This window comes from Muntiacus reevesi, chromosome 2 (assembly GCF_963930625.1).
Source record: "Muntiacus reevesi chromosome 2, mMunRee1.1, whole genome shotgun sequence".
NCBI classification, from domain to species: Eukaryota; Metazoa; Chordata; class Mammalia; order Artiodactyla; family Cervidae; genus Muntiacus; species Muntiacus reevesi.
Genome location: NC_089250.1, coordinates 247,235,861 through 247,258,853, shown reverse-complemented (window position 1 = coordinate 247,258,853; position 22,993 = coordinate 247,235,861). Strand labels below are relative to the sequence as shown.

Below are 22,993 nucleotides of genomic sequence, written 5' to 3'. Positions count from 1 at the left end.
GCCCAGTTCTACTACCAACCCAGCACAATCCCAGGGAAGGGCCCTGAAAGAACCAGATCAAATATAGCCTTAGGCACGATCTTTATTTACTTGGATACTGTACAAATATTACAATTTCCTTTTGTTGCAAAAAGTATAAAAATAATCTTTATATAGGAATCCATCCGTTACTGCAAATCTTTCTAAATCTCTGCAAATGGCTCTAAATGAGGGTAAATGAATAAACAAGAGGGGGGCTATGGGGCAGAGGGAGGCTGGGCCAATCCTTAGGGACTCAGCAGCCCAGATTCTTAGCTAGAAATCTCCATTCCTTCCTGTTAGCACCCCCATGTCAACAGGTCCTCAGGGCCAAGGGCCCAGCAGAAGAGGGGGCACATGAGAAGTCCAGGAGGAGGTGTGTGATCAGGCATAGGGAGACGTTAAGGAGGCCAGGGGTGATGCTGGCATGTGCCCATCCCCACCCCAGACTTCCTCCTGGAAGGGGGAAGGCCTGGAAGGTACAGGGCAATGGGAATGGACAAGTGGCCCTGTGAGGTTGATGGAGGGTCCTTGGTTCTGTGCCACTGGGTGGCAGCTGAACCTGAACTCTGGGAGGGCTCGAGGAGGATACCAGGTAGGGTAAGGCCCCCCAAAAGAAGAGGCAAACACTTTGGCTCCATGGTGGAGGGGGCTATGCTCCTTTCCCTGGCTCTCCCAGCACAGAACAGGTGGACTTGCAGGAGCAGGACTTGGGGCCAGAACTGTGCAGTGAGGGAAGGCTGGGGAAGCCAGAAGTCTGAGGCTCTTAAGCTGTGGGGGAGTGGGGATAGGTCCCCAGGCAGCCCCTAGGTCAGACAGTCTGTGTCCCAGCCACAAAGGGTATGCTCCTGTCAGTCAGAGGTTGAGAACAGGCACATCAAAGAGGTCACAGACACCTTCACTCTCGTCCAGGTTGTAGATGTAATCATGGTCTCCAGGGGGCGGAGAAAGGCGGAGGAGGGGTGCAAACACTGCAGAAAACAACAAGCTGAGGCCCCACCCACGGCCACCCAAACTCTACCCACATACACTTCACCCCCCACCATGCTGGGCCACCTACCTTCTGAGGACATCAGCTCCTCCAAGAGCTCTGAACTCATGCATTCTGGGGACAGAGGGAGAGCTCAGTTACATCCTGGCTCCCCCCTCTCCACCCACCAAAGTTCATGAAGGGGACCACCGAGCCACCCACCAGGAACTCTGACCCTTTGCCCAGATAACAGGCACAACCATAAGGTCCTCAGAAGGGCAAAAAAACAGCTCTAAGACCCAATGAGCTGTGCCCCTTATCCCAGCCCCAGGGAGGAACACAGCCCTACCTCGAGTGGGATCAAAGATTTCTGACAGCTCTTTGGGGAGCTCCAAAACTGAAAGACAAGAAAACCATGATCAAGGGCACAGAGGTCCATCGCAGTTCCACTCTAGCCCTTGCTTCTCCAGATCCTATGCCACCCACCCAGGGGGTGCCATACAGCTGAGATGTAGGCCCCACACCAGGCCAAGCTGGCACTGTCAGCAGAGGTGGTGGCAGTGATCCTGAGTGTTAGGATACATGAGGCCATCCATGGGGAATATCTGGGAGAGAATTCATGTAGCTGATATGGGGTGGGGAGCAGGAGAGAGCTTGAGTGACACCAGGGTGTCAGCTCTGAATTACTCTGTGCCAAAGGCCCACTGTTATTGGTACGGTGCTTCTAACAGCGGTTCAGCAGAAGGACAACACACTCCCCTTTCATCTCTAGGTTCAGAGCGCATACCCTGTCTGATGGAGGATGCCCTGCGTGATGAAAGGATGTCCTGTCCATCCCTGCCCTAGCTAAGCACCTACTTGTGTCAGGCTGAGACCACACCCCAGGCCAAGTCACTTGGCAGGGGAGGCACTCTTAAATAGGGAATAGTGCTACAGGGTGATGACGCTTCTACAAAGGTCTAACCAGGACACATGTGGGAAACAGGGAAGAAATGTTGGAGCCCGGTCAGCAGGGATTTCATATGCCAGGTTTAGGGGCTCTGGTTTTACCCAGTGTACCTTAGGGAGCTGTTAAAAGAATTTTTGTAAACAGAGAAAAGCCAGTCAGGGTGTTTCAGAATCAGTCAGGGTAAAGACGACAATGTTGAAGAACTTAGGACAGAGGTGGTGGCAGTGATCCTGAGTGTTAGGATACATGAGGCCATCCATGGGGAACATCTGGGAGAGAATTCATTTAGCTGATATGGGATGGGGAGCAGGAGAAGGAGAGAGCTTGAGTGACACCAGGGTGTCAGCTCTGGGTGACTCGGGTCAATGGTCGGGTACGCACAGACGTGAAAAAAAAGTTTCAGTTGAGGAGATATAGAAATGAAGTGCCCATTGGATATGCAGAAGGCACATGGACACAAGAGGTAAGGTTCAGGCAAAAGACCTAGGAAAGACGAAGGGTGGGATTCACCTACCCAGAACTGGGGCCCTCCACAAGTGTGCCATGGGCCAGAGATCTGGGAAGCCAGAGGTAAAAAAATGCCAAGGAGAGGTCAGAAGGAGAAATCAATTAACAGAGAAGAGCCAAAAGCTGACATTATGGATGCGAAAGAGGGAACAGAGCATCAATACAAAGCAAGAGAGGACCAGAGCAAATCACCGAGAAACCCGCTGAAGCTGGCTGGGCAGGGCTGGGTGATCGATCAAGAGCAACACTAGTATGGAATGCGGCGGAGGAGCTAGGGCTGGGGTCCTGACTGCTGCAACCTGAAGCTTGACCAGGGGACCAGAATATGGAATATAATGGAGATGACTTTTTCAAGGAGTCTAAACACAAGAGTAGGGGAAGGCGAGAGAGGGGGACACAGGGGATGAAGTGTCATTTAACGAAAGACTTAGCAGTGCTTGAGGGCCGAGAGAATGAGTCCTGGAAAAAGCAAACACTCAAGTCACAGGATGACGAGGAGACAGCAGACAGATGACACTGTCTCTCCTAAGACACTGCCCCACTTTGGGGCCTGAGAGCCATACCACAGCCCATTCCCTAGGAGAGCGCTCATGCCGTCCTGAGACCTGAGTCCAAGGGGTGGCAGGCAAGGTTTGAGGGAGGACCAGGAAAGGGGGCAAAGGGGCACCAGCACCAAGCCAGAGGCCAGGCTCCTCGCCTTGGCTGGCAGAGCTCTAGCTGATGGCAGGGGGCTGGCCAGTTCTGACAAAGGAGATAGGAGAGTTTGGTTCCAGGCTTGATTCTATTGAACTAGGTCTTTCTGAGGCTGGGTTCTCCCTGCCCCCAAGGGTACAAGTACTCACCACCTGTGGGGTCTGCCTTGATGGGCTCAAAGGAGGTAGAAGGGTTGGGTCCAGATGAACTGCTGTTGCTGCTGCTGCTGCTGCTGTCCAACAGGGCAGAGGACTGCAGTGGCCGGGTGTCCAGAGCTGCCAGGCCCAGAGGGAGGGAGCTGAGTTCACCACTGTCCTTGCTCTCGGTTCCATGGCCTCCACTCGCTGCAACCACATCCCCCAAACCTGGTCACTCAGGGACAGGAAGCAGGATATTGAAGCTGGCCATGCTAGAATCCACAGCCAGGATGACTACAGCCCTGGTTCCTTGGCCCAAGGAGACTTAGGCATGCTCACCACTCTCAGAAAGGTAATGTGAAAATGAGTCACTGAAGGAGATGGGGCATGAAGCCTATGGGAGGGAAACTCGCGGATATGACTGCTGCAACCACACTTCAAGAGGGGTGCCAGGGCAAGTGAGACACAGGCAGACCTGGTAGAAAACTGCCACCACTAATGCCCCTTCACACAGTTAGAATGTCCCTGTTAAAAAGGGCTCATTGGCTGCACCAGCAGAGAGAGGCCAGTGGGGTGAGGGTGGGTGGGTAAGATAACCCCTACAGGGTCTCTCCAACTCTGAGTATTTTATCTCGTCACACAAAAATATTGCTTCTTGGGCCCCTGAAGTCCCTCATTACCACATACCCCTTGTGCCTCACCTGGGATCTCAGCTGCTGGACCAGCCACCCCCTGGGCCTCGGTGCTACTGGGGACAGGGTTGGGGGTGGTCGCCTGGGGACTACACGGGCGTGAGGCATCCTGGGGCTGGGCCAGGGCAGGCTTGGGCAGAAGCGGAGGGGTAGAGACAGCAGGCGGGCTCTGGAGCAGGTCTTCGGGTGGTGGCACAGGCACCGCCACGGGCGGTGAGCTCCATGCCTCCTTGTTCACCAGAAGTACCTCAATGGGGCCGCTTACGCTCTTCAGGTGAATCTGGTACTTCTTCTGCCCATTGAGGCCCTGGAGGTAGGGGTGGAGGACAGGTGGAATTGGAAGCAGGTTTGGCTCCTGCCTGACCCTGGGCCAGGGCCAGTGTCCTCTCCCACCCTGGGCTGCCCATTCTCCTAGATAACTTCAAACCCTAGGCCTCCCCTTACCTGCCCCACCCGGGACTTATCGGGCTCCACAGCCAGCACCCGCCCTCAATCCACCCCACCCGGCTGGGCTGAGCACCCACCTCTGGGATGGGCACCTCCAGGCTGGTGCCCGATGGGGCCCGGATGGCAAGGAGGGTATCTCCTAGGATGACAAAGAGGATGGATCAAGGCCCATGGGCTCAATTTGAACTGGGAATGGCGTGCCTATCCCTCAGAGCAAGGAAGGAGGTCATAGTCCCAGAGGGGCCAGACAGTAGGCTTCACTCACTCCCTATCGAGGCTGGGGGAGAGAACTAAAGCTTTTCTCCTCCTAAGAACCCAGAGGTCAGTAACCAGAAAATCTGGGTTCAGACACGTGGAGCAAAAGATTAGTGGCCAAGGGCACCTCACTCGATTGATGGGGCTGTTCCCTAGGCAAAGATATTCTAGGCCAACAGCTCTTCCCCAGAACCAGCCTGGGAAATGCAAGATGGACAAGGAAGAGTTCCTGTACCTAGTGCAACTAACCTACAGGTTGGAAGTGGGCACCACTGACCCCTGCACACAAGTACACACGAACAGGCACACACACTTTCTCTCCGCGTATGCTTCTGTCACACCTGAGAAGCCAAACCTAGGGGGCAATGCAGGTGGGGGCTAACCCAGGGACCCAGTCCAGGCTTCCTGTACCCTCTCAGCATGGTTAGCCTCCACAGGGTCCCAGAGACCCTCAAATCCAGGACTTACCCTGTCTGGTTCTTCTTTGAGTAGGCCCCAGGAACCCTCTTAAGAGATGGAAATCTCTCAAGCACCAAGTCCACTGCTCAGGGCTGTGGTTCAGCCCAGTCCCACCCCCATCTCCCCCTACCCAGGCTCTGCTCACCAGCAAAGCATCTGCAGATGTCCTCATGAGTCACGTAGGCCAAGGTGTGGGGGTTAAGGAGAACGGCTGATACCCTGCCTATGGTGACAGATGACTGACCATAGCGAAGACCCAGCTTTGCACCAAAGGTCTGACATACATGCTCACAAAGAAAAGCCCTGAGGCCTGGGGTCTACATGGGGGAGGGATCACAGGCCAAGACTGTGGGGGAAAAGGCTCTGAGGAGGTAACCCGAGGCTGAAACCTGGCCAGGAGCTGGAGGATCATCCTCCCAAGCGGGACAGGGACTAGGGGGCCACAGAGCAAACCCAGCTGGACTAGAGGGCCCATCGCCCACTCCCCGGGAGCCAGGACCGCCGACAGGAGGATATCAGCTGTTCTGCACGTCCTCTGTGACGTTCCGGATGCTCTGCTGCACCCACACCTTGTGCTGGTCTAGTTCTTGCTCCCGCTGCTGCAGCTCCTCGATCTCTGCCTTGAGCTCAATTAGCTTGTCCGCAATCTCCCGGGTGTTGCAGCCAGGCCCCACACCCCTAAGTCCAGGAAGGAGAGCTGAGAGGGGCTGCCTGGCACTCTGGGTCCCACGGCCCCGTCCTCTCTGCCACCCTCCACCCCTGACACTTCTGGGCAGTAGATCCCATTGCCCTCCCCGGTGCCCCCACTCACTTCCACTGGATGCTATTCTTGGACTTTTTCTCAATCAGCCCGATACCTTCCAGCACGTTAGTAATGTCATATATCCGCCGCTTCTGGCGCACAGCTAGGGTGTCAGCTGCCTGGCAGGGAAAAGAGAATGGAGAATGCTCAGTCCCACTCTTGGGGGGGACTCGGTCTGGAGCAGTCTGAAAAGGGGGGTGGCCTGAATTCTAGCCCTCCTCCCCAGGCACTACAGCAGCTCAGGACTGTGGGGTGGGAAGAGGCCTGACGAAGCCTGAGCTGATGTTCCGATTCTCTTCTCCCCACACCTGCTGGGGAGGGCCACGAGGACTAGCACCCGCAGCCCCAAGCCTGGCACAAAGCTGACATCCGATGAATAGCCTCAGCTGAATGAATGAAACAGCTCCCGGCCTCCCGCTTGTGAGAAGCACATGTATGGCGGCCTGCTCTGAGGGCTCAGCTGGGCCGCCCCGGGGGTTCCCTCTACCGGCTCAGGCCTGATCCACCATACCCCCTGTCGCCCCTTAGCCCGGGCCGCACCAGCTTGAGGTCAAGCACGCCGTCCTTGGCTTCCTGCAGAAGCGACACGAACTTGGTAGTGAGAAGTCCCAAGCTTTTCTCGTGCCGGCTTGGGGTGCCTGGGGGCGGCGGCGCCTGTGGCCCAGCCTCCGCCATCGCGCCCGCCCGCCGCCTCCCCTCAGCCAGGCCAGGCCAGGCCGGCGCCGCCGCCACTTCCGCTTCCGTTCCTGGCCTCCCGGCCGCCGGCGCCAGCCTCGCTACTTCCGCTTCCGCTTAGTTCCCTTCCAGGGAGTCCATCACAATTCCTCTCAGCGGACATGGCCGACAAACTTCAGGGACCATCGACAAATGTCCAACCGCCGAAGAGGACGAAAATAACCCCAGGATCCCGGAAGACAGGTGTGGTCGAGGAAGCATGTGGCGGAAGTCGTTGGGTAGCCCCAGGAATAGTAAGGAGGAATCACTGGAACCTTCCTGGCTGGCAAACCTGCCCCAACTCCACTAACTGTGCCCCAACCCTCATCTCAGGAGAGGAGACCCTGCTGCCTGATGAACCCAATGTGTTTTCCCAAACCTGCTCCTAAAAGACTGCCCACTGTCTTGGGATCACCTACCCCCTTCCTGTCCTTCACTTCCTGCCAAACAGCAAGCACTAACTACATCTAGCTTATCCACCTGTCTGCATCCCCACTCTCTTCCCCTGATCCCAGCCTCACCTTTCTCTGTCTCCACACTACAGTGCTCAGAGGCCATGGGATTAAAACCACTTTTCAACCAATGTAAACATATTTACTTATGTGTCAATATTTGTAAAGCCCTTAGAGCAGTTTCTGGCATGTGGAAGGATTATGTGTTTGCTAGCATCATTGTTATTTTTAACATTGTCATTTATTGTGGTTTATTTTAGGTCAAGTTCTTTGGAAAACAGTCTTTGAGAAAGAGATGTGCCGGCAGGAAGTTTACTGAGAAGTCACACTTGTAAGGAAGTAAGACAGGCCAAACAGGGCAGAGAGGAGAATTAAACTGTGAGAAGGTTAAAATGGAGGCCTCTGTCCTTCTAGGAGCACTGAAAGTGGGGTACCCCTTCCAAGGCCTATCTGGCCTTTATATCCTAACACTGACCAAGAGACTCAGATCTGAGACTTCATTAGCCTACATTTCAGGCAGCTAGGGGAATGAGTGTCTTTGTCTTGAAGGGTGGATTTGGATGGTAGCCAGTGTCCACTGCATTATTACTACCTACTAGTCAGTTCCATTGGAGGAGGGCATGGCAACCCACTCCAATATTCTTGTCTAGAGAATCCCACGGACAGAGGAGCCTGGCAGGCTACAGTCCATAGAGTCGCACAGAGACACGACTGAAGCAACTAAGCAGGAGCAACAGCCCCTTCCATGGCTCCTTTTATCTCCAAGACAAACAAGCTTTCATAGCCCTTCCATCCCTCTCTGCCATCTCCTGCCACACACTCTCTTCACAATAGCCTATGGTCTCTTGCTCCTCTGCAGAGGCACACCTGCCTCTAAGGGCCTGTCAACACAGTTTTCACACTGTGATGTCTGCATCCATATCAGCACACCTTCCTCTCCACCCACGTTGGGGCCATCTAGTTCCCGTCTGTGCCCTGAGCATAGGAGGTCCTGCCTAGGCTGCTCCAGACTCATTGATCACAGGGAGGACACGTCCCCTTCCCCCAAGGAAGTGGCGCCCAGCCCTCCCCACTGTGTCCCATGGTGCAGATGCTCTTTCCTGTTGGGAATAAAGTACCAGAGACTCAGCTTCCTTCCTTTCTGCATGTGGCCTTGGAGAGGGCGGGGCCTGGAGGGAGGAGGGGGCTCCTGAGGAGGGAGGTGGGTTAGAGGCTTCCTTGGGGTGAGGAATTCTGCTGTGGCAGGCTGAGGTGTGGGCCTCGTGAGCCAGTGGAGGGAGTATCCAACTCTGCTGAGACAGCCGGGGGAGAGGGCCATCCTCAAGGCCAAGGCTCTTTGTGGAGGAGGGAGCATTGGACGCCTGGTCAAGCCTGGTGAGCTTCATATCACACTGTCCTCTGCAGCTCAGAGCAGGAGTGGTGCCCAGCAGAGGCCCCTGTCTACCCTGCCTCACTTACATCTGGGGGGCAAAACTGGGAAACCTCGTCAACAAAGGCATCTCAGGTGCCCCCCCATCTCTCCCACCTCCCTCATTTCCTGAGGGAGCCGGAACCTTCTCCTTCTCAGAGGGGCCTAGATGAACACAATAGCTCAGAGGAGCACCCACTCTGCCTGCTCTAACCTGGACCTTTGCCCTCATTCCTACCTCCGCTCCAGCTCCTCCAGCCATGGACTCGGCAGCCAGGGACAAAACGCAGCCCGCACTCCCCACTGGTATGAGCCCTTCTGGGTGGGCCGAGAGAGGGATGGTGGCAAGAAAGATGGGGATGGTGGGTTGGGGTCAGCCTGGAGCTCTGTAGGGCGGGGAGAGGAGTGGACCGCCCTGGGGGACAGGCCGAGGGGTAGGAAGAGGAGCAGACTCGGCAGCCGCTTCCTGCAGGCCTAGCCCAATTGACGCAGCTGCCCAGGCTCTTCCTGCCCAGGGCTGGAGTGGCCGGAGCAGGAGCGGGCGGAGCAACTGGCCCGGGGTGCAGCCCTCAAGTGGGCCTCAGGCATCTTCTACCGGCCAGAGCAGCTGGCCAGGCTGGGCCAGTACAGGAGCCGTGAGGTGCAGCGGACCTGTTCTCTGGAAGCACGCATCAAGGTGGGCATCGGGCAGGAGGCACGAGTGCTGGGGGTGAGCTGCAGGGCTGGCAAGGCCTCATTGCCTGCCTCCCTCCCACAGTCAGTGGTGCAGTCATACCTGGAGGGTGTGAAGACCGGGGTGTGGCAGCTGGCCCAGGCCCTTGAGGCCGTGCGGGGAACCCGCGAGGCCCTGGACCAGGCCCGTGGGCTGCTCCAGGATATGGCTGAGGCTGCGCAGACCCTAGAACCCCTGCGGGAGCAGGTTGTACAACACAAACAACTGCAGGCCTTGTCTCAGCTGCTGCCCCGGCTTCGAGCTGGTGAGTGTGCCTGGCCCTCGGCCTCAACCCTCTGCCAGCCAGTTGACAAGCACCATCGCTGATCAAGGGGCTGGGATGCCAGTGGGAAATTGCATGGAGGGACACACCAGGGACCTCCCAGGGAGTAATACAGGCTTCAGATGACATATGAAGTAGGGTGCCTGTTAGTTCATTCTGGGGTTCCCAGGCATGTGAGGGCTTCCCTGGTAGCTTAGCTGGTATAGAATTCACTTGGAATGCAGGAGTCCATGGTTTTAGTCCTGGGTCAGGAAGAGCCCCTGGAAAAGGGATAGACTACCCACTCCAGTACCCTTGGGCTTCCCAGGTGGCTCAGTAGTAACGAATCCACCTGCAACGAGGGAGACCTGAGTTCAATCCCTGGGTTGGGAAGATCCCCTGGAGGAGGGCATGGCAACCCACTTCAGTATTCTTGCCTGGAGAATCCCATTGGACAGAGGAGCCTGGTGGGCTACAGTCCATGGGGTCGCAAAGAGTTGGACATGACTGAGCGACTAAACACAGCACAAGAATGGGATGTCTGAGTCAGGACTGACACCTGTGGCTCTGCCCCACTTGGCTGTGATATATTGAACTAGTTCCCTAACAGGGTGGATGAATAGCCACTGGCACAACCCCCTCCCCCAAGTTCCTCCCTTCCTCCTGTTTCATCAGCTCAAGGGTTTACACCCTAACCACCATGTAGGCCCTTCCAACTGGGTCTTTTCAGACTGCCCAGTGCTCTACTGTACTGACTATTAAATCTTTTACACAACACCCCAGCCCCAGGGCGTCAAAATCCACTGCTGTACCCACTGAACAGGTGGAAAGGTTTAGACTCAAGGCTGTCTCTTCTCTCTGATCAGTGCCAGCTGCAGTGACCCACACACAGACCCTGATTGATGCCCAGCGGTTCTTGGAGGCCTATGTGAGCCTTCGGGAACTGGAGCAGCTGCAAGAAGAGACGTGCGCACATCTTGGGGGCCTGGAGTTGCCAGTCTTCGAGGGACTGGGCCCTCTGGCTGAGGCTCTGGGCCAGGCTGTGGAGGCGGCTGCAGGGGCTGCAGGGCAGCTGGCCCGGGAGGACCCAGCCTTGCTGGTGGCTGCCGTGCGTGTGGCCGAGGTGGATGCTGGGCGCACCACCTCCCTGGAGCAAGCTCCACGGGACTGGCGACAGCGCTGTCTGCATGCACTGCAGCAGGGCTTGGAGCGGGTCCATTTCGGGACATCTCTGCAGCCTGGGCCTGGGGCTCTAGCAGAGTGGCTGGAGGCTCTTCGGGTGGCTCTTCCAGCCGAGTTGGCCATGGCTGAGGCTCTGGTAGCACCCTGCTGCCCACCACACTACAAAGTTGTCCAGTTGTGGGCCCACACCCTGCATGGTGGCCTGCGGCGCTGCCTGCAGCAACTCCTGGAAGGGCCTGAGCTGGAAGCTGCCGACACCTTCACCCTACTGCACTGGGCGCTGCACGTCTACCAGGGGTCAGTCTCCAGGGCAGTAGGGCGTGGGGGCATCAAAGCCTGGGGGCTCTGTGTAACACTGGGCCACCCACCTCCAGGCCAGAGATGATGGGGAGCCTGGAGCTGGGGCCTGAGGCTGACGTGTCTGATCTGGAGCCCCTCTTGACCCTGGAAAACATCGAGCAATTGGAGGCAACATTTGTGGCCAAAGTCCAGGTGAGTAGTTGGAGCCCAGGTTCAGAGCAGTTCTGCCGCCACCTGTGGGCCTGCATCTGTGGAGTCGCGCATCTACCTGTCTCTAGCAGTGTCCGCGCCCTGCTATATCCTGCTGCACCTTGCCCTCTTTCCCCAGGCAAATGTGGCCCAGTGGCTGCAGAAGGCACTAGATGGGGAGGTAGTCGAGTGGGGCCGAGAGCAGGAACCTGACACAGACCTGTCTGGCTTCTACCACTCACCATTGCCAGCCATCGTGTTGCAGGTGGGTGAAAAGTGGCGAGGCCTGGGGGCAGCCCTCACAGGGAAAGGGAAGGAGGGCAGGGCCAGGACTCCGTTAATGGCTGTCCATCCCTATCGGTAGATCCTGGAAGAGAACATTCGTGTGACCAGAATGGTCAGCGTGTCACTGCAGCGGCGGGTGCATGGCATGGCACTGTCAGAACTGAGTGCCTTCCTAAGGAGGTCTGACCCACTCCCAACTCCTGGCCCTGCTCCCGGGCAACCCTAAGGGGTTCTGAGTGATCAGACACACCCATGGGAAAGGACTCCTTCAAAACAGGGCCTTGGTATCTTGGAGGTGGGGCCAGAGTACTAAGGACTGGGGTTGCACAGAGTGACAGCAGGTACTGGAGCCACCTCTGCTCTCTGCAGCTTCAGCGATGCTCTGATCCGATTCTCCCGAGACCATCTCAGGGGGGACGCGGTGGTCCCGCACTACGTGCCCTACCTACTGGCTACCCTCAACCACCAGTTAGCACTCAGGTACCAGGATGTGCCCACAGAACCAACCCCACCTTCACTAACCCCTGACTGAACATCTATTCAGTACGGATCTAGCCTACACTGGGCCTTTAGAAATTTTAGACTCACGTAACCCTGGGATTCCAATCCTAGGTCTCCTAATTACTAGCTGTGTGACCTTGGGCCAGTTATCTAATCCCTCTGAATTTTGCTTCTGTCGTTAATAGTATATGGGTAATAATGGACCTTCTGAGACTCACGTGAGATTGCCGATACAAAGTACCTACCACAGTACCTGGCACAGAGTGTCAATTATTCATTCATTCAACAAATATTTATCAAGGCCCTATTCTGTGCCAGGTAACGTCTAGCGTTACCGCTGTGAATATAACAAAAATATTCCCTTTCTCTTGGGTCTTATGTTCTCTGGGGTGTGGGCAAGAGAGGACCAAACAAGTTAATGATGATTTTGACTCCCTCCTGACTGGGATTAACTCTCTCCTCTTACCGAAACAAACTGAAAGACATAACTTGCTCAAAATCATACCGCGAATCAGAGGCTGGTCCAGGCGGCACGTGTGCCTTCTAGTTCGCTGAGCCCACACTTCAGCCTCAGCTCAGGGTATACACTCGTCGGAAGTGCAGGGGGCCGCCCTTCTTGCCCCCTCGGGCGACACACTTGTGCCACTAGGTGGCGCCCGAGTGGCGAGACAACAGAGGGCCTGTCGGGCCTTGGCCTTGGCCTTGGTCCTGAAGCCGTCCTTTTGGTCGGTCCAGCTCCTCCGTATCCGTCCTGCAGCCCGAATGGGTGGTTCCGGGGGTCTTGGCTCCGGTGGAGGCAGAGCTGGACAAGTTGCAGAAGAGGATCTGTCGCCTGGTGTTGGAGGCGCTGCTGGCGGAGCTACAGGTGAGGCTTCAGGGGGAGATGGGGTTGGGAGGAGGAGATACAGCGTATGCATGGGGGCCTCTGCCGGGGAATGCTGGGTCTGAATCGTCCCTCCAGCCGTGTCTCTGAACTCCGCTCCCAGCCCCTATTCGCGGCTCTGCCCTCGCGCCGCTGGCTCTCAAGCCCAGAGCTGCTGGATGACGTGTGCGAGCGGACGGCGCGATTCTGCCAGAACTTTCGGCACGTGCGGAATCCCGCGGTCCAGGTGCATCTGCGGGGAAAGGCTGGGGGTGGGGGGAGGTCAAAGCGCCCATGGGAAAAACATCCTGGGCCCATTTGATCGCGATCCCCACAGCTGTTGCTGGCCGAGGCGGAGCGCACGGTGGTGCTGCAGTACTTACATGCGCTGATGCAAGGCCGCCTAGTCTGCCGCGGTGTTGACGAGAGGACCCAGGCGGCCGAGCGCCTGCAGCACGATGCGGCCCAGCTTCAGGAACTTTTCCTCGGTTTGGTGAGAATTCGCTGGGCAAGCGGATGGGCGGGAGTCTTAGTGACTCGATAGGGATCGAGGACTGAAGAAAGACCAACCCCTGTGTGCTCAGGGCCTGGAGGAGAGCGTTCAGTGTGCGCCAGTGCTGCTTGCATTGAGGGAGCTGCTGAACCTCCACGACCCCACGCTACTTGGCCTCGAGGTGGCGGGCTTGCGGCAACAGTTTCCCGACGTGAGGTGCGAAGACGGGTCGGGAAGGGAGGAGATCCAGGAGGGTCTGGGCGGGGCTAACGCACCCGTAACTCCACAGCGAGGATCACATCTCCGCCCTCCTGGACCTGCGCGGGGACGTGTCCCGAGAGCAGCGCCTGGCCGCACTCAGCTCTCTGCGGGCCGGCCCGCAGCCCTCGCCCCCAGCTGGTCGCCGAGCACTTTTCAGCCTCGTGCCAACACCTGCACCCTCGCTGGCCTCCTGCTTCCCCTCAGGGTCCTGTGCCTGATCCCTGACTGCCCGCAGAATAAAGTCACGTCCCCGTACGCCTGAATTGTACGTGTTGGCGAAGGGTGGATGAAATAAAAGTGCCCACGAAGGGCAGGGGGTCCAAGTTCAGTGACACACCTAAGGTATCCTGGTTCCAGTTCTGATATATGGCTGCGCCCCACCTATCCCGGTACCAGACCTGTATGTGGGCTGCTTTCCCAAGTACCCGGGCTTACACAGTGTGCGGACTACATCTTTACGTATGCGCACAGCCGCAGAGAGCTAGCGTCTCCTACCCCAGGAGTCAGTCAACTGAGGCAGAGGGGGCGGGCTTAAGACAACACCCCACCCGGGGGCGTGACCCGATGGCGGACACCGCCCCCTCTGCTCTGCCTGGCCCCACCCCAAGCCGTGTCCTCGGACTCTTGCGGCAGCCGAGATTGACGCGAATCCGCGCTCCTTCGTCTGAGCGTGCGCGCGCCCGAGTCCGTGCGTCACCAGCGTCGGCTCCCGCGGGCTGGGCAGCCGGCGGCCTGTGTTGCGGAGCGGGAACAGCGGCGGCGAGAAGAGGATTGAACAGGTGGGGGCGCGGCACGCGGATGTAATCCCCCCACCCCTACGAGGCCGAAAAGGCGTTCGACCGGACCCCTCCTCATCTGCCTGGGAACCCCGCTCCATTGTCCACTGGCCCCGCCCTCCATTGGGCACGCCCTTTGCCCCAGCCCCCGCCACTTATTGGCTGTAGGTCACGCCCCTCTTCGATCTCCTAGTACCCATTGGCTCCTCTTCAATGTTATCTTCTCTCGGAGTTTCTTATTGGAGCAGACCACACCCTCTTATATATCACCAGACTCCGCCTTCAGTCTGGGCTCCTCCCACAACCATCTTTCATTCATTCTGCATCTAGTGCTGGGTACTTTGGTCATGGGGGTGAATGAGACCCGTCCCTGCCCTCAGGGAGTTCAGGGGATGATGTGGGGGAACACGGACCTGGGCTTCAACAATGACAGCCTAGGGTGGTAAAGAAGCCGCTTGGGCACTGGGAACCTCTAAGACGCTGGGAAGGCTTCCCGGAGGAGGTGAGGCCTAAACCGAGTCCTGAAGAATGGTTAGGAGTTTGTTACAGGGAGACATTGGGAGGGCATTCTTGGCAAAAGGACCTGAGACATGAAGGAAACAGGCATATCCTTGTAATTCCAAAGAGGTAGGTCAAATGAAAGAAGGGGAGAAAAAGAGGATTGGTACAAGTAAGAGGCTTGGAGAGCAGTGGGGAATCCAGAAAAGTGTATGGTTAGTTGAGGGGAAGGAAGCCTGAGTCCCGAAATCATCCAGCAGCTTGTCACTGGGCAGAATGCTGGGAGGAGGGGGAGGGGATCAGAACTAGCTGGGGAAGCCAAGTGCAGGGAAGGAGTGATTCCAGCTCTGAGAAGGACAAGGGCTCTTGGTTTCTTTCCTTTACTGAACAACTGTTCTGGGGACACAGCTGTGAACACTTAGAAGGAGAAAAAATGATAATCACGTATACTGTACTTCAGATGGTGATGACTGCATTGGAGGACAATATTGTGGGGAAGGCAAGATTCTGGTGGAGAGGGTTTAGAGGAGGTTTACTGTCTTATAGAGGGTGTGTTGGGAAGGCTTTTCTAACAAGATATTTGTACAGACACCTGAGGAAAGTGAGAGTGACCCCTGCAGTTATATGAGGGGAAAGCATTCCAGACAGGGACATTTTCAGTTTGATATGTCTGTTATACATTCAAGTAAACATGTTGAATTGAGAACTGATAACACAGTTTGAGGGGCTTCCCTGTGGTTCAGATGGTAAAGAATCTACCTGCAAAAAAAAAAAAAAGAAAGAATCTGCCTGCAATGCAGGAGACCTAGGTCGGGAAGATCCCTGGTGAAGGGAATGGCAACCCACTTTGTATCCAGTATTCTTGCCTGGAGAATTCCATGGACATAGGAGCCTGGTGGGCTGCAGTTCATAGGGTTGCAGAGTCGGATATGGCTGAGCAACTTACACACACAGAACACTAGTCTGAAGTTTATGGAAGAAGTTTGGGCTGACATAGTTAAAACCATGAGAGTGGATGAGATCACCCAGGGAGACAGCATAAATGGAGAAGAAAAATTTCCGAGTCCTGGACATTAGATTTTTTTTTTTCAGGGGAGGGGCGGGTAAGGAAGGATTTATTACTTGTAGCAAGTTAGGAGAACAGCAGGGATCTTTCCCAAAGCGATGTCTCCACATTATGGTGTTAAGAGGTCAGAAAGATAGAGATGACCAGCAAGGAAGACAACAACAAGCAGCTACTGAGGTGGGAGAACTATGTCCCAGTGTATTTGGGAACCAAGTGGAAGATGTGGCCCACCTGAGATGAAGTAATTAACTTTGTCAAGTTCTACTGATCAACATGAAGATCACTGGTGACCTTGGTCAGGTCAGTTTTGATAGAGAGCAGGGGCCAGAAGCCCCTACTTGAAGTGAAATTTAAGACAGAACAGGAAAGAAGGAGTTAGATAGAGACTGAGTGTAGATGACTTGGAGTGTTGTGTTACCCTGAGAAGCAGCTGGAGGGAGATGCAGTGAAGCTAGAAGACTATGGGGTCAAGTGAGGGTTTTGTTTTTTTAAAATGAAGAAATAACAGCATGTGTTTATACTGACGGGAAGAATCCGGCAGAATGGAAGAGACTGATGATGTAGGAGATGTAGGAAAAAAGAGAGATACTGGAATTATGTCCCTGAGCAGACAGGAGAATTCGGAGGATGGAGCCTTTGGTCAGTCTCTGGGGAGAGACTGGGTTGGACTGAGCCCTGGTACAGAGTTGGTGTAACTGTCCTGACACTGGCCTTGGATGACCACTAGGAAGATAGCTCCGATAGGAGACACCTAGGGATTGGCTTGGATTGGCTGAACTTTCCCTCTGCTTACAAAAAGCTGTTTCTAATTTAGATTTGAACAGATGGCCCAGAGGAGAGAGAGAGCATTCCAGGTGGAGGGACTAGCATAAGCAAGGGGCAGGCAGGCCCAATGGGCTGGAGGAGGTGGATGGAGCCGGGTGGGAGGGTGGAGTGAGACTGAGAAAATGCCAGAGGTAGAAGGCAGGTAGGAGGTAGTGAGACCCCCTCACCTGTCAACCTGGCAGCTGAGGCTACATTGTACCAAATTCCCAGTCTGGGTGGGCACAGGGATTAGAATCATGAGTTGGGGGTTTAGGCCTTACCCTCAGAAGGGTAAGGGGATTTGAGGAACCACCATCTAAGTGGGTGTATGAGACTTCCTCCTGCTTTCCGCCAGTCCAGGGAATGGACTAACTAGGGTGGAGGTGAGGGGGCACGGGGCCTGCTGGCCCTCAGGCCACACCCACTCACTGCTGGCCTCCATATCCTTCCTGTGTCTCCAGAAGTCGACGGTGTGGGGAGCTGGAGTGACCCGGCTGGATGTGCCCTCCAGGACAGAATGGTGCTGGACTCAGGTGCTCAGGTGTATGAGCAGGCACCCCCCAGCCCACCAGCCAGCCCCTCCTCCTTGGCCCATAGGCCGGGGCCCTCAGACCGAGATGGGACAGCGCTGTTCCCCTGGCCTCAGTCCCTGGCCCTGCCCCTGGCTCTGTCCGTCCCCTCAGCCCTGCAGCCCCAGGCGGAGAGGCAGCCCTTCTCAGAGCTGCACTTGGGCCGCCGTGGACACATGCGGCGCAGCGAGAGCACCTACACCGTGAACAGTACTGGCCGGCGGGGGGGCAGCACCCAGGGTCGGGCCCCGCCTGGACGGGGACGGGACCCAGGTGGGGGCACCCTGCGGCCCGCAGCCTCCCTGCCTCACATCGCTAAAGCACGGAAGGAGGCGGGCCGCGGCGTCAGCAAGAGCCCCTGCATGTTGGTGGCTCTGCGGCCAACCAACATGGACCGCGAGCGGGACAAGTTCTTCCAGTCCCGTTACACCTACAACCCACAGTTCGAGTACCAGGAACCCATGCCCACGGCTGTGCTGGAGAAATACTGTGAGGCCTCTGGACAGTTCATTCATCAGGTCAGTGCAGACTGCCCGCCTCACCCCAGCCCGGACCACCTGAGCGGTCCAGCCTGACCTGCTGCTGCGGCCCTCTGTGCAGGCAGTTGGCATCATCGAGGCCGTCCTGGAGAAGTTTGGGACCTATGAACACTTCGAGGCTGCGACGGGGGGCCAACTGCTGACCAAGTGCCAGATCTGGTCCATTGTGCGCAGATACATGCAGAAGGAGGGCTGCGTCGGGGAGGTGAGCTCATGCTGCCAGCGATGCCCCTTTTCCACCTGCTCCCAACCAGACTACCAAGCGGGCAGTGCCAGGTCCAGCTCAATTCTGGTGGAGCTAGTGACCGCAGGCCAGTCCTGTTCCCACACCTGCCCCAGTCAGGTGGGAGCTGGCTCCAAGCGGAGGTGGGGCAGGGTGAGTGTCGTGGCCAAGTGTCTGGCCTGGCTCCCCTGTGGCATCAGCAGGTCCACCTGCCCACTGGCCCCCGGGGTTGGTGGCCATGACACGCGTTTCTGCCACCCGCAGGTAGTGGTGCAGCTGAGTGAGGATCTGCTGTCCCAGGCAGTGATGATGGTGGAGAACAGCCGGCCAACGTTGGCCATCAACCTGACTGGAGCCCGCCAGTATTGGTTGGAGGGCATGCTGCGGCACGAGATAGGTCAGGGTGTGGTAGGTGGGTGGGCTGGGATGAGAAGGGGCTGGGATGTGGGGTGGGGGGCGGGCAGTGAGGGGCCCCAGTAACTCCACCCCCTCTCATTCTTCCCCTTCCCTTCACCAGCAGCCACCTTCTCCCTCTGGCTCACAGAGGTAGCCCAGGACATGCCAGCCCATTCTTTGGACTCACCCTCATTTCCTGTTCCTTCTGGGTATCTTTTTCTCCCTCAGCTTCCTCTCTGATTTCCCTTGTCCATGGGGCAAGATTGCTGAGGCCTGGACAGGCCAGAGGGAGAACCCTAAGGGCCCCACTAGTCTAGCCAACAATACAGACCTTCCACAGTGGGTGCAAGTTCAGATTCTGGGAAGGGAACTGGCTGAAGACACAGCTGGATTTAGGAGGGGACTGGCCAGGCTGGAAAGGCAGGCATAGGACACTAATTACTATTCTTCCATGTCTGTCATTCCTCGTCAAGAATCACATTGCTCTGGGCAAAAGGTAGTTTTTGCTGGAGATGCCAGCATGAGATGGGCATGCAAGGGTGTGGGGCCGGGGTGGTGTGTGAGTTCCCCGCCTCTCTAGGGGGCTGGCGGGGGGAGCAGTGTGAGTTTGGGAGAGTTGTTTGTGTAGTCCTGGATGGGTGGGGGAAGATTTATGTGTGTGAGCCTCTGGATCCTTGGGTGTGAGTTCACCTGAAGAGGGTCTTGATGATGCCTTAGGTTGGGTGCGTATGGGTGTGGGGTGGAGAGGCTTGTGTGACAGCCTGATTCTAGGGGCATAAAGCTATGTGAGTCGCCAGCTAGAGGTCCAGCCGGGCAGAGCAGGACCCGGATAGGGCCAGGCAGGAAGACCCCCTGGATGCCCAGCCCAGCCTCTTCTTTGCCCTCTCCGCAGGTACCCACTACCTTCGGGGCGTGAACAACGCGCGGCAGCCGTGGCACAGCGCCGAGGGCCGGCAGCAGTACGGGCTGCGGCCAGCGAACCCCACGGAGGAGGGCCTGGCCAGCCTGCACAGCGTGCTGTTCCGCAAGCAGCCGTTCCTGTGGCGCGCGGCGCTGCTCTACTATACGATACATCGTGCCGCGCGCATGTCCTTTCGCCAGCTCTTCCAGGACCTGGCGCGCTATGTGCAGGACGCCGACGTGCGCTGGGAGTACTGCGTGCGCGCCAAGCGCGGCCAGACTGACACCTCGCTGCCGGGTGGGCACCAGTCCTGTGGGGCTGGCGGGGGAGTGCCTCGATCTGGGGTGGGAGGGTGAGGGTGGGGCTTTGGACCTAGGGCTCACGGCCCTCCTGTGCCCACAGGCTGCTTCAGCAAGGACCAGGTATACCTGGATGGCATCGTGCGCATTCTGCGGCATCGCCAGACCATCGACTTCCCGCTGCTGACCTCGCTGGGCAAGGTGAGGGGCCACGGGGCCTTCAGAGGCCCCAGCCAGCTCTCCCCCTTACTGCTGTAGTCCCTGAGCCTCTGGTTGGAGCTCGACTGAGGACTGGGTGCCAGGCCTCTCATGGGGGGTGAGCACAGGAGATGATGTGACAGTCTGGCAGCCAGTATAGGTGCTTTTTCCAGCCCACAGGTGTGTGTGTAGACACTGCAAAGGAAGTGAGCATTCCAGGCCAGGAGAGCTGTCAGGAAGGCCTGCGGAAGCAGGCTGGAGAAATAGCCAGAGATCAAGCCCTTGGCACTGGGTATTTGTGCCAGGCTGAGGAAGTTGAACTTCATTCAAAGCAGTGGGAAATCCAAGGAGCTTCAAGCAAAGGGTGGCACAGATGTTGGCTTTAGAAGGTTCTATGTGTCATATGGGAGGAGAGGCCTAGGGAAGGGAGTGCAAGGGGAAGAGGAGGAGGCCTTTCTCATCTCTTCTGCAGCATTGATGGTGGTCTGGCACAACCCCACAGTGGCCATGCAGTTGGAGAAGAAGGGGCAAGCTGGAGAGATCTTCAGAGAGTGGCCACTCTGAGTGGGAGGGTGACATGTTCTAAGTCCCCACCCTAGAATCTGACCTGGGGCTGTGAGAAGGGTCGGGCTGCTTAAGCTGGCACCCAGGAAGGCTGAATATGGGGCGTCTAAGGTGCCTGGTATCCAGGGAAGGATGTTCAGGAGGCAGTTATACCCAGATTTGGAGATGAAAGGGGGAAGCTGGACTGGAGACAGGAGTAGGGTTGTAGCACATAGATGTTAGAAGAAGGTGTTGAAAGAAAGAGCAAACACCCAGGATGGAGCCACGGGGTATAGAACTTTAGGAGTGAATCAGAAGGGGGGAGTGGGAGGGGCTCTGGGAGCAAAGGGCTATGAGCCATTGTTTTTTTTTTTTTTTTCCGTGGATTTTTGTCATACATTGATATGAATCAGCCATAGAGTTACACGCATTCCCCATCCCGATCCCCCCTCCCACCTCCCTCCCCACCCGATTTCCCTGGGTCCTCCCAGCCCACCAGGCCCGAGCACTTGACTCATGCATCCCACCTGGGCTGGTGATCTGTTTCACCATAGATAATATACATGCTGTTCTTTCGAAACATCCCACCCTCACCTTCTCCCACAGAGTTCAAAACTCTGTTCTGTACTTCTGTGTCTCTTTTTCTGTTTTGCATATAGGGTTATCGTTACCACCTTTCTAAATTCCATATATATGTGTTAGTATGCTGTAATGTTCTTTATCTTTCTGGCTTACTTCACTCTGTATAATGGGCTCCAGTTTCATCCATCTCATTAGAACTGATTCAAATGAATTCTTTTTAATGGTGGAGTAATAGTCCATGGTGTATATATACCACAGCTTCCTTATCCATTCATCTGCTGATGGGCATCTAGGTTGCTTCCATGTCCTGGCTATGGGCCATTGTAAGAGAGCTGGGACCAGCTGCCTGAAAACCAGGGGACCCTGCACTGAGGCCCAGCTTTCTCCCTGCAGGTCTCCTATGAGGATGTGGATCACCTCCGGCCCCACGGGGTGCTGGACAACACCCGGGTGCCCCACTTCATGCAGGACTTAGCACGCTACCGGCAGCAGCTGGAACACATCATGACCACCAACCGGCTGGATGAGGCAGAGCTGGGCCGCCTGCTGCCTGACTGATACTGGTTGAGGGCTCCGCATCAGCCCCCAGAACATGAAGCTGGCTGCTCTGTGCTTCCACAGCCTGGGTGTTTCTTGGGGCCTGGGGAGGGCAGAAGCATTTCAGGAGGGAGGGACGGCAACAGCAGAGTTTGTACTAGCCTCCCTGGACCCCGAGGGCCAACGGCAGCATGTCAGGCAAGCTAAGTCTGCCCTCCTGTCTCCAGCTGTCTGTTGAGCCAAGGAAGAGCCTGACGGAGGGAGGGAAGCTGAGCATGAATGGGCATGGGGGGGGGGGTGGTTTGGGAGTAGAAACTTGTTCTTGCATGAGATGGCTTTGGGTGTCTGCGTACTCCAGTCTTTTCGTCCCCCACCTGGCCCCTTGGTGCTCCTTCAGCTTTCACGCTGTCTACCTCTCACTGGGTCCTGGTGGGGATCTCCTTTCTCCTGGGGTGACTGCCTGAGCCTGCTGTCCTGGCTTTCACACAGACTCAAGGAGCAGGGATCCTGGTAGTAGAGACCCAGCTGGGCTGGGGTGTGCTTTCCAGCATTTTGCCTCTCCCATTGTCATTGTATGTATTCCCTATTTATGTGCTGTATGTCCTGGGCTTCTGAAAGTTCGGTGGAGGGAACAGGGCTCCTCTGGAAGGCACTAACTGTTCCTAGCTCCACCCATACACCGCCCCCACCCTCCCTCACACATACACAGGCCTTGTGAGTCAAGCCGAGAGCTCACCTGGCCTTGCCCTCAACCCCTGCACTGGCCTCTGTTGTCCCTGTCTTTGCCCACACCCTCGCAGCTGGTCTCTGGCAGGGGTTGGCATAGGCTGGCAGCATCCACAATCAAGCCTGAGGGGCAGGCCCCCGGTGATTCCAAGTTCTGAGCCCCTCCTCAACCAGGAGAGGTGCCAAGATGATTGTTGCTTCTAGTTTCTCACACAGCTGAGTCTGAGGTTGACCTGGCCCCGCTCCCACCCTTGGCCTTACTTTTCCCATTTGAAAACTTGGAAATGCAGCTGGAAAGTCCTTATTCCTTTAGTCATTAAATATGTATAGAGCGCCTTCTGTGTACCAGTTAACTGGTCAGAATCCTCACTGAGCTCCCAGTCCTGAGAGAAGCCAATTAAAACAATTACAATGAAGTGTGTCGGCTGCATCTACTCACTACCACTTCCTCTTTCTCTTACTCTCCCTTCCCAAGGCTGTGAGTCTAGCTTTCTCTAAGTGGAGAGAAGTACTCCTTTCCTGGCCCTTTGTGCCAGCCAGTGCTAGGGGCTTTCATGGGGTGGGGCTGGTGATGACACATGTTCCCAAATGGTTCATGAAGATAAAAGGGCAACGGAGTAGGGTCCAAGGATCTGGCTCTTGTCCCACTGGGAACCTGGGTCTGGGGTCTACAGGGGTACAGCTTGTACTGTTGAGGACAGAAATGGGCTGAGGACTGTGCCATGGACACAGGGCTGCCCAAATCTTTGGGACTTAGAGTCACACATCCACACCCTCGTTCCTGGG

The 22,993-nt window shown here is 56.5% G+C and overlaps 3 protein-coding genes across 7 annotated transcripts; 2 read left to right on the top strand and 1 right to left on the bottom strand.

The window, feature by feature from the left end:
• Window positions 1-64: 64 nt before the first annotated feature.
• Window positions 65-6,704, bottom strand: E2F4 (E2F transcription factor 4). 3 transcript variants are annotated; one of them, XM_065925513.1, is made up of 10 exons: window positions 6,470-6,704; window positions 5,939-6,048; window positions 5,644-5,805; window positions 5,273-5,316; window positions 4,491-4,552; window positions 3,976-4,273; window positions 3,287-3,412; window positions 1,338-1,385; window positions 1,079-1,123; window positions 65-989 (listed from the first exon to the last, which is right to left on the bottom strand). In XM_065925513.1, the coding sequence occupies exons 1-10, from the start codon at window positions 6,602-6,604 to the stop codon at window positions 874-876; spliced, it is 1,146 nt and encodes a 381-aa protein (XP_065781585.1). In that variant the 5' UTR covers window positions 6,605-6,704; the 3' UTR covers window positions 65-873. The 3 variants fall into 3 exon arrangements, with proteins under 3 accessions (XP_065781585.1, XP_065781583.1, XP_065781584.1); XM_065925511.1 differs by having other exon boundaries at window positions 3,287-3,502; window positions 6,470-6,703; XM_065925512.1 differs by having other exon boundaries at window positions 3,287-3,481; window positions 6,470-6,698.
• Window positions 6,705-6,721: 17 nt separating this feature from the next.
• Window positions 6,722-14,200, top strand: EXOC3L1 (exocyst complex component 3 like 1). Of its 3 annotated transcripts, XM_065925509.1 has the most exons (16): window positions 6,722-6,847; window positions 7,356-7,426; window positions 8,753-8,809; window positions 9,019-9,179; window positions 9,261-9,480; window positions 10,344-10,956; window positions 11,034-11,151; window positions 11,288-11,413; window positions 11,513-11,613; window positions 11,803-11,913; window positions 12,670-12,799; window positions 12,921-13,043; window positions 13,134-13,289; window positions 13,381-13,505; window positions 13,579-13,815; window positions 14,184-14,200. In XM_065925509.1, exons 3-15 carry the CDS (start codon window positions 8,764-8,766, stop codon window positions 13,766-13,768), a joined length of 2,220 nt encoding a protein of 739 aa, XP_065781581.1. In that variant the 5' UTR covers window positions 6,722-6,847; window positions 7,356-7,426; window positions 8,753-8,763; the 3' UTR covers window positions 13,769-13,815; window positions 14,184-14,200. The 3 variants fall into 3 exon arrangements, with proteins under 3 accessions (XP_065781581.1, XP_065781580.1, XP_065781578.1); XM_065925508.1 differs by lacking the exons at window positions 6,722-6,847; window positions 7,356-7,426 and adding an exon at window positions 8,329-8,469; XM_065925506.1 differs by lacking the exons at window positions 6,722-6,847; window positions 7,356-7,426 and adding an exon at window positions 8,329-8,469 and having other exon boundaries at window positions 9,004-9,179.
• On the top strand, window positions 14,177-22,586 carry MATCAP1 (microtubule associated tyrosine carboxypeptidase 1). Its single transcript, XM_065925510.1, has 7 exons — window positions 14,177-14,329; window positions 17,156-17,781; window positions 17,864-18,007; window positions 18,290-18,422; window positions 19,314-19,619; window positions 19,725-19,822; window positions 21,338-22,586. Exons 2-7 carry the CDS (start codon window positions 17,212-17,214, stop codon window positions 21,500-21,502), a joined length of 1,416 nt encoding a protein of 471 aa, XP_065781582.1. The 5' UTR covers window positions 14,177-14,329; window positions 17,156-17,211; the 3' UTR covers window positions 21,503-22,586.
• Window positions 22,587-22,993: the final 407 nt, after the last annotated feature.

What these genes read in the sequence shown, in the direction of transcription:
- EXOC3L1 (XM_065925506.1), top strand. Translation starts at nt 8,764, where the DNA reads ATGGACTCGGCAGCCAGGGACAAAACGCAGCCCGCACTCCCCACTG. An exon ending in CTGAGTGCCTTCCTAAGGAG is followed by an intron (nt 11,614 to 11,802) that starts GTCTGACCCACT and finishes TGCTCTCTGCAG; the next exon opens with CTTCAGCGATGCTCTGATCC. An exon ending in TGCGGAATCCCGCGGTCCAG is followed by an intron (nt 13,044 to 13,133) that starts GTGCATCTGCGG and finishes CGATCCCCACAG; the next exon opens with CTGTTGCTGGCCGAGGCGGA.
- MATCAP1 (XM_065925510.1), top strand. Translation starts at nt 17,212, where the DNA reads ATGGTGCTGGACTCAGGTGCTCAGGTGTATGAGCAGGCACCCCCCAGC. An exon ending in CTGGACAGTTCATTCATCAG is followed by an intron (nt 17,782 to 17,863) that starts GTCAGTGCAGAC and finishes CCCTCTGTGCAG; the next exon opens with GCAGTTGGCATCATCGAGGC. An exon ending in CATGCTGCGGCACGAGATAG is followed by an intron (nt 18,423 to 19,313) that starts GTCAGGGTGTGG and finishes CCCTCTCCGCAG; the next exon opens with GTACCCACTACCTTCGGGGC.
- E2F4 (XM_065925511.1), bottom strand. Translation starts at nt 6,604, where the DNA reads ATGGCGGAGGCTGGGCCACAGGCGCCGCCGCCCCCAGGCACCCCAAGC. An exon ending in GAGGACGTGCAGAACAGCTG is followed by an intron (nt 5,317 to 5,643) that starts ATATCCTCCTGT and finishes TAACCCCCACAC; the next exon opens with CTTGGCCTACGTGACTCATG. An exon ending in AATCTTTGATCCCACTCGAG is followed by an intron (nt 1,124 to 1,337) that starts GTAGGGCTGTGT and finishes CTCTGTCCCCAG; the next exon opens with AATGCATGAGTTCAGAGCTC.